Source organism: Sesamum indicum, linkage group LG5 (assembly GCF_000512975.1).
Source record: "Sesamum indicum cultivar Zhongzhi No. 13 linkage group LG5, S_indicum_v1.0, whole genome shotgun sequence".
In the NCBI taxonomy this organism is placed as follows: domain Eukaryota; kingdom Viridiplantae; phylum Streptophyta; class Magnoliopsida; order Lamiales; family Pedaliaceae; genus Sesamum; species Sesamum indicum.
The window spans coordinates 13,651,686-13,660,891 of NC_026149.1; the positions used below are offsets into that span (position 1 = coordinate 13,651,686).

Consider the following 9,206-nt stretch of genomic DNA (forward strand, 5'->3'; position numbering starts at 1 on the left):
AAAATATTATATATATATATATATATATATATTCAAACGTTCTTTTTAGGAAAAAAAAATTAATAAGGACAAAGTAGTAATTTATATCACGGCCTATAGACTATATATAATTATTTATTATTTAATAAAATATTTATAATTTTTTAAATAATAAAAAAAAATATTTATAATTATGTAAAATTTTATGAAAGTAACTCTGACTTTCCCTTCGTATCAAGTCGAGTCATAAGAGAACCCCTCGATGAAAGGAACTAAGACCGGAATTCCACGGGTTTCAAACCATGATATGGTTATTTTTAATGAAATCACGATTCATTATATTAATATTATATTATTTAAATAAATTATATTGATATAATTTATTTATATTTTATTAATAAAAAATAAATAACCTGAAATTCCACATCATCATCGTCTGGCAGCCATCATTAAATATTCTCATTCTCGGACTCGTTCAAATTGTTGACACTATAAATAAGGTTATGAAACAAACATACCACACAAAACACAACTACAAATCAACATTACTTCCATTTAAGCTGTCTTAAATTGTTAGATATATATGGCATCCAAATCAATCATCTCTTTTCTTCTATTTGTGATCATGGCATTGATCACATATTCTAGGGCAGACCTAGCCCACTCCAAGGAGACTAAAATGACCCTCTACTTCCAAGATTACTCCGGTGGGCCCAATGCCACCGTGATCGAGATTACGGGCCATCCCGACGGGCTTCTTGGCTTCACCAGGTTTGGAGCCATCTTCTGCACTGACGATCCAATAACAGAGGGATTTGCGGAGAGCTCGGCCCAAATTGCACGGGCTCAAGGTTTGTACGTGACGTCTGCTTTGGACGGGTCCAACACTCACGTCCTGATATCGATCGTGTTCACCAACGAGGAGTACAAAGGCAGCACGTTGGAAGTACAAGGTAGCAGCGCGCAATTTGAACGGGTGAGGGAGGTGGCGGTGGTGGGGGGCACCGGAAAATTCCGTCTGGCCCGTGGTTACGCCACTTTTGAAACTATTCATTACGATCATACACTTTATTATGCGGTCATCCAGTGCAACGTTACCGTGTTACATTACTAAGCATACGTACATGTATTTTTTCGTTCTAAATTCATACGAATAAATTTAATTCAAATATTACGATTTTTCAGTATTTTGATCATTGTAACGTTGACCTAAAATGTGAAAGCTATTGCTCTTATTATATATCCATAGTTTGGATTTGGGTCGACCCGAATAGGGTTCGGATCTTTTTAGATGACCATTGGATATGGATCCCAAATGCTAAGATCCAATGGGCGTTGACCTATTTAATTGTCCAACACCCACATTGAATTATTCAAACATCATAATTAAACGGTTGAAGTGGTTGAGCTATTTTAAGGTTTCAAAGCGTATAGTACTACACATTACGTGAGGAAATTGATTTATCTATACTATTAATTAAGTATTGGGGCTTATAATAATTATCATTAATTGTTAATAAATATATAGACTAAAATATTCTCAAGTATACATATTTTTTCTACTAAATCTTGAAATTAAATTTTCTTGCAAGAATTTAAAATTAATTTATTTAATTAGTTTTGGGTAATTAGTTATTCATTTTACTCTATTTTTTATTTAATTAAATAAATATATAAAATTTAAATAACCCACGTATTTTAAGTGTGCTTTGATCACTAATATTTCCATAAATTGAAAAAAGAATTTTATTTTATTTTTTATTAAATAATGGACTAAAATGTTCGTTAATTTTGGAAATTATAGCTTTTCTCTATAATAAATAAATGTCAAAAATTTCACTGACTATATATAAAAGAGTGTTTGCAATAGCTTTTATTTTTTTTTATTATAAAAAAGTTGGAGTACAATTAAATCAAAAGTTGAAATGTTAAAAAAAATATTGAGTTTCATAAAAAAGCTAAATTGAGACCTGTTTGGGAAAAATAAATTTTAAAAAGAAGTTAGTAATTAGAATTATTTTGTTTTAATCGCGTATATTTGTTAAATATTTAATTATATTTTTTATTTCATTTAATATATACACATTACGTATTCTGTTTAAATAAAACAACTGCTGTCATTAATTTTATTTTTGTACTTAATAACTTGTATATATAAAATAAAATAAAATATATAATATAATTTTAAATAGAAAATTCAATCCCATTTCCAATTCCAGCTTACGATAAGAGAGGAAAAGAGCATGTGCAATATTAATCATAAGGGGGACCCATTTGTTCTTAAAAATTGTTATGAAATATTATTTTCAAAAACTAATATACTTTAATTAAAACTAATATAATTTTTAAAACAAATATATAACCACTAAACAGCTTAAAAGATTGAAAAATAAGATTTTAAAAGCTACAAAATTCTTAAAAAAGAAAATTAAGGATCCCAACCTTTTAAAAATGTTAACAAGTCTGGTTTTTTTTATTTCAAAGTAATTATAAATTTATCATTAATAATGTATTTTGAGCTCTGTAATTTTATTTATCGAAACCTTTAAAAGCTTCTTTTTAAAATAATTTCTAACATTTTAAACTCGAAAAAATATTTTATCATATATATATAAGAAAATATGAAAAACGAGTTTAGCCAATCACTCTTTCAAAAAGGTTGTAATAAATTACAACTACTTTTAGTTAGTTATCGTTTTCACCCATACTATCGCAAAGAATGAAAAATTTTAATCCAAATCAAGTTTTATTAAATCTGAACAAGTTATACGGAAGTGAAATATACTTATCTTGTGATTCTTCTATAGTTAAGGAAAAATGATCAATAAAGAAATTTTTTTATCTAAACCAGATTTGGCGGAACCAAACGAATTACATGACAAGCGTTATACATTTGTTATATATATATAACTGGTCACTTTCCTTAAGTTGTACAGTAATCACACAACAAGTGTATTAGATTTACCATATAATTTAGATTAGAATTTGCATTACATAAAAAGTGTATTATACTTGTTAAATAAGACGAAACATAATTTAAATAAGAATTTTTCCTCAAAGAACAGCCACACAGAAAACATTAATCTCCAACACAAGATCTTGTATTAATCTGACTAGATATATGAAGAAATATCCCCTGCAGATCTATTGAAGAGTTAATATATATTTGACCGGTCTCCATCACTCTCACTTTGTGTGTGTTTTGTATGTGCTGTGTGTGTGTGTGGTGTCGGTAGGGTACAGAGCTTAAATTAAACCAGAAACTGATCACTCCATATCTTCATTGACTTCTCAACGTCCAATTTGTATCATTTAATGCTCCCGCCACTTTCCCATCTGTTCAAACGCGTCTGAGTAACCATACACAGAGTACACATTAATTATGGCTGAGGGGGAAGATCTATTGGGAAGTCATATATCCATTATTAATGGCAAGTTGCTTGTGCATGCCTATATATTGCTGGGGTTGGGCCCAAGATTAGCATTGTGGAGTGAAGTGAGAACTGATTAGCAATGGGTTTATCTGGGAAATGGCTTTGTGCATTGGTCTTGCTCTTGGTTGTAGTGTTGAATTTGAGTGCAAAAAGTGTTGGTGATGACAAAGCTGATAAGTTGGGTTGGAGGGGTGATGATGATTGTAGGTTTAGCAGGCGGGGATGTTATGGTGGTGGCCGATATGGCCGTGGGCCACGAGGGGGTTATGGAGGTAGGGGTGGAAGGGGAGGGTTTGGAGGAGGTCGTGGAGGAGGTGGTGGTTTTGGTGGAGGAGGAGGAGTAGGAGGTGGAGGTGGTTTGGGTGGTGGAGCGGGAGGAGGTGGAGGGTTAGGTGGTGGGGGTGGTGGAGGAGTAGGGGGAGGTTCGGGTCATGGTGGGGGATTTGGTGCTGGTGGAGGAGTTGGTGGTGGTGGTGGAGTTGGGGGAGGTGTTGGAGGAGGTGGTGGATTTGGTGGTGGGGGAGGTGGTGGTGTTGGAGGGGGTTCAGGTCATGGAGGAGGCTTCGGAGCTGGAGGTGGTGTAGGTGGTGGTGCAGGTGGAGGTCTTGGTGGGGGTGGTGGAGCAGGAGGAGGAGGAGGTAGCGGTGGTGGTATCGGGGTTGGTTCTGGCTCAGGAGGAGGATTTGGTGCCGGAGGTGGTGTTGGAGGTGGTGTTGGAGGTGGGGCAGGTGGAGGAGGAGGCGGTGGAGGTGGAGGAGGAGGAGGTGGTGGTGGTGGTATTGGAGGAGGATCCGGCCATGGAGGCGGATTTGGAGCAGGTGGAGGCGTCGGAGGTGCAGGTGGAGGCGTTGGCGGAGGTGGTGGTGGTGGAGGAGGAGGTGGAGGTGGGTTAGGTGGTGGCTCAGGACATGGGGGTGGATTTGGTGGAGGTGTTGGAGGTGGAGCAGGTGGAGGTTTAGGTGGTGGTGCTGGTGGTGGCCATGGCGTTGGTGGTGGTGGAGGGTTTGGCGTTGGGATCGGCATTGGGGTTGGGGTGGGAGTGGGAGCTGGGGCTGGCCATGGTGTTGGAGTAGGAGGTGGATCCGGTGGTGGAGGCGGTGGCGGTAGACAATGATGATCATTTTGTTGCTAAACTATATATTTATCAAGTGTTCTTATGTTACTATTCACTAAATGAGTATGTTGTAACAAAAAAGTTGTGTTCAATAATTTCCTCTTTTGTGTATTGATATAATGCTCTTCTGTATTGCTTTCTCAACACAAAGAAGACAAAGAATGCAGTTCCCTCCATGCGCATGTTATGTGATTATTTATCATCTATTTTCCAACGTAAGTTCTAATATTTCACCAATATATGCCTTCTCCACAAGATATGGTTCTTTTTACTTTTATTTTTGAGATAATATTTCTACATTTTAAAATAGAGATTATTTCTTAAACTTTCTTTTAAAACACATATCAAACAACAACTTTTACGTTGGACTAAAGGTGATGCAGCTGAAGGAATCCTTAATAGCAATAAGGTTTTGAATCCAAGGCAAATATTCAAAGTCTATATATAGGATTAGAGGTGGCAACGAGTCGAGTTCGAGCTTGAATTTTACCTGATGAGCTCGAGCTCGTTAGCTGGAGCTTGAGTTATAAGTAATAAAATAAATTTCATAATGCATACTATGTTTGAAATATATCAAAATATAGTATGATATTTCAATTTATTGTTATAAATATAAACTATTAACTAGTTTAGTAGTAATATAATTAGTAAAATATATCCAAAAAATCCATACCGAACAATTTAAAATTGTAGAAAAGTATCCATTATTTGGAATAATGCAATTGAGATACATAAAAATATTTTATAGTTGAGATTAAAATATGTTCACAATATGCAATAAATTTATATATTTATAAATGTTAGTAATACATTCATGTAACTATCATCTTACATTGTTAAACAACATTAGTTAATCAGACCATCAAAATTCAGATCAAACCGTTAGATATGATGAAACTTACAGAAAAATATATTTTGTAAAATTTTAGACATATTGGATATATAGATGCCGACATATCGTACTCGAAACATAAGATTAATCATTCAAGACGTTGTATTGTTGAATTAGGCTATGTGATTTTAAATCATACCGTCTGATATGATCTAATAGACACAGTCTTATATATATTTCAAGACGGTGTATCGTTGAATCAGGTGATGTGATTTTAAATCATACCGTTTCATATGATCTAGTGGACGCAGTCTTATATATATATTTAAATTTGGTATGAATCAGGTGTCTGAATTTTACGATATCGTAATTATTTATTAAACTTCTTGATCTCGTTCTATATATATATATAATAAAATAATAATAAGTAAAATTGTTCAACCATCATTATTATTATTATTATCATTATGTTTAGATTAATTCATAGGAGTCACTAAAATTTTACATAATTTTATAAGTAATAAAATAAATTGCATAATGCATAGTATGTATCTTGATATAAATGTAAAACTAAAAAATAGATGAAATGAAAAATCATAACTGAATTACTTGTCAATTTAAAAAAAGTATAACACAATAAAAATATATATTAAAATATAACATAAAATTTATATGTGTCATATTAAATAATTATTTTATAAAAAATATTTCATTTACTAAGTTTGATGCGTGTGATTTTAGCCCGGGTACAAAGATCTTGGATCTTGACGATAGATTTAGGCTAATTGAGTGAAGCTCCTTAGAAAGAGGACCTGTAAAACAAAATGTTAGCACTCCGATGCTTAAGTTAGTTCCAGATTTAAGAATAGATAAATATAAAAATAAATTATGACAAAAAATTATAATAAAAGTGACAAGTTTGTATGTACGAGCACAAAATTAGAGTAGCAGAGTATCAGTACGGGAGGTTCTTGAGTGTGGAGGGAGACTGTCTGTTAAATGGTAGCCCCCTTATTTATAGAGGAGGAGTCCCTCTGTAACTGGAGTTTCGGTGAGGGGGATTCGCATACCCAGCAAGGAAGGGGGGGATTCAGGAGGGATACAGTGGCACCATATCCGTTTCTTAAGCAGCAAGTCTTCGAATGAAGGGGGACTCCTTCTTCATGCAGACTTCTACCTGGTGGGAAGTCCTCTTAGGCTGAAGAGTCCATCCCCTTGAGGGCACCTTCCTCCTTTCGGGCTGGTCTTGAAAAGATGTAGCAGGCCTTCGTACTGAGCTTCCTTTTTAGGCTAATCTTGTAGGTTTCATACTTGGATGGATTCTAGAATGGGGGGCTCCTCCTTGGGTCGAGCCCAGCGAGCCTCCCTTTTGGGCCGATCATAAAGAAACAAGCTTCCTTCCTTTGCCAATCTATTTTTTAGGGGGGCACCCGCCAAGGTCGCTTGCCTCTCTAGTTTCCAGGGGGCACTTGCCAAGGTTACTCGACTGTCTATTTTCTAGGGGGCACCTACCAAGGCCGCCTATCGAGTGTTTTTGGATCTCTCATGATTTGGGTCTCTCATGACTTGGGCCTCCTAAAATGTTACGGGCCTCTCGTTTATTTCTTCTTTTTGTATCGTTTGGGCCTCTTTGGGCCAACCTTTATGCACATCAAAGTTGTTGATTAAATTTGTTTTTGAATAAAAATTAAATGTATAAATAAAAGTATCATAATTTATTATTATCCAAAATAAAATTATTATATTGATTAATAATTATAATGTATGGTCAATTTTGAGTATAAAATTGATAAAGAATTGAATATGGAATATACAAAAAATTTAAAGATAAAAATAAAATAAAAAAAGAAGCTCGCGAGCCAGACATAAGGAATTGAGCTCGAGCTCGAATCGAGCTCAAAATCGAGCCGACTCGCGAAGCGCATGAGCAGGCTCGACTCGCCTGCCACCCCTATATACAATCATGTTAGTTGTAAATCTTATCCATGAAATAATCAAAGCGTTAGATGTTGATTTAATAATATGAAAAATGAGGGTGTAAATTTAGTACAGTTGGAATTTAATTTGACAATTAAATTTTGAAATTTACAAAATTAGCACATTAAAGATCAAATTCGCAGGAAATTAAAAAATCTTATTTAAATCTTATAACAATTAAAAAAATCCGATTACAGTTGCAATCATCGTGGATTAAAGTACATGACAAAATTGCATCTTTTCCGAATGAATTACTCGGAAATATGTATATGTTTGGAAAACAATTACAAAATAGAAACAAAAGCAAATTTCATGCAGGTTTTGTTCTGTGCCTATTGTTTGTAATTATAGGACGTAATTACCGAATTGTGGATTAAAATTGCAAAAATTTTAAAGTTATTGGACCAAAATTATAGTTTGTCCCTAGTAATATATAAGATCGAAAATAATATGTTTTTTTTTGTATTTTTATCTAAAATTTCCATTTATGTCAAATGAATTATTTGGAATGAGGATGATAGTTAAAATTTTTTGTTTGTACTTTTATTTCAAGTTTTTAATTTTCAATGTAAAATATCTATTTTCAAATTTATATAAATTTTTGTATGAATGAAAATATATTTTGATTAGTTAATGAATTATATTTTATATTGAATTATGGTGATAAATTAATTTATTTGTAATGAGAATACGTATAAATAAATATATTTTCACTTTAATTACTTTTAAAAAATTGTAAACTGGAAATGGAAACAGAAACAAACAAGAAAGCTCCAATTGTTCATGGAATTCTTGAAAAGAGTCCCAAAAGTTCACAAAAAAAAACTCTTATTAAATAAGTGATCAGAAAGCCAATTGGATCAACAACTGTAATAATATAGTGATGAATAAAGTATTCAACAATAGCTTAAATATTTTTTGTGCTTACTACCAATTTTGAATAGCATTTCAACGACACAACGAATGCCCACAAATCGAATTGTTAAACCCATGGAGTTGGCCTGAGCATAGGTTGGTGGCTATAAAAGCAACTTATGAGGGTAAATTTGAAATATTTTAAGTCGAGAAACTTGAGACATGGCATTGCGAGTCCTACAAAGACTTCCACTAAGCATTGCAATGCCATATTTCATTGGAGGAAGAAGTAAGTAGTTTATGCAATTTTAGTGGGGCAGTTGGCAAGGTAGTCGATTGACTGAACTGACTCGGGGGAATCGTTCTATGGAAGATTTAAAGGCTTGATTGGTATGACTCTAATTCTGGATTCAATAGTACAAATTAATCCTCGGATTTGAGGAATCATGACAGTCAAATGCACACAAAGATTGTAGCTTGAATTTGGTGAGAGGTGACTGCATCCCAAGAGATGGTCATTATAAGCCTTATCCAATGCAGAGTATGTAGCGAGGATGGCGGATTCCAAGAAAAGATCTATCCCTTCTCAGTATATGATAGCAAGATCTCCTATACGGTCTGAGATAGTTTAAACTCTTTAAGTCTATGGTCATAGCGATTGAATGAGTAGGTTTCCTACATCGTTCAGTAGAGTAAACACATTTGGAGTATAAATCCTAGATACTTAGTTAAGGATTGGAAGCGACACCCAATTCTATCCCCTAAACTAAGGACGAGAGACGATTGACAGCAGGACCATACCTGTATAGACCTTGAAGTCAAATGTTCATGCCCTTATTCACCTAGTCTTGAGTACCATGGACTGTTGCTATATATACGACCACCCATGGTAACATGCTATATCTGGTTATAAGATAATCTAAAATAATTAATTTAATTTAATTTAATTAATTGTGTTGATCACGAGCCCAAGTCTAGCTGAGGATGAACCTAAATAGTCACACGCAAATCACAT

General features: G+C 34.0%; 2 protein-coding genes across 2 annotated transcripts; both read left to right on the forward strand.

Annotated features, from left to right (window-relative positions):
- Positions 659–1,093, forward strand: LOC105162748 (dirigent protein 23-like). Its single transcript, XM_011080868.1, has one exon. It carries the CDS (start codon positions 659–661, stop codon positions 1,091–1,093), a length of 435 nt encoding a protein of 144 aa, XP_011079170.1.
- LOC110012038 (glycine-rich cell wall structural protein 1-like) lies at positions 3,493–4,527 on the forward strand. The gene is made up of 2 exons (XM_020694127.1): positions 3,493–4,141; positions 4,232–4,527. The coding sequence occupies exons 1-2, from the start codon at positions 3,493–3,495 to the stop codon at positions 4,525–4,527; spliced, it is 945 nt and encodes a 314-aa protein (XP_020549786.1).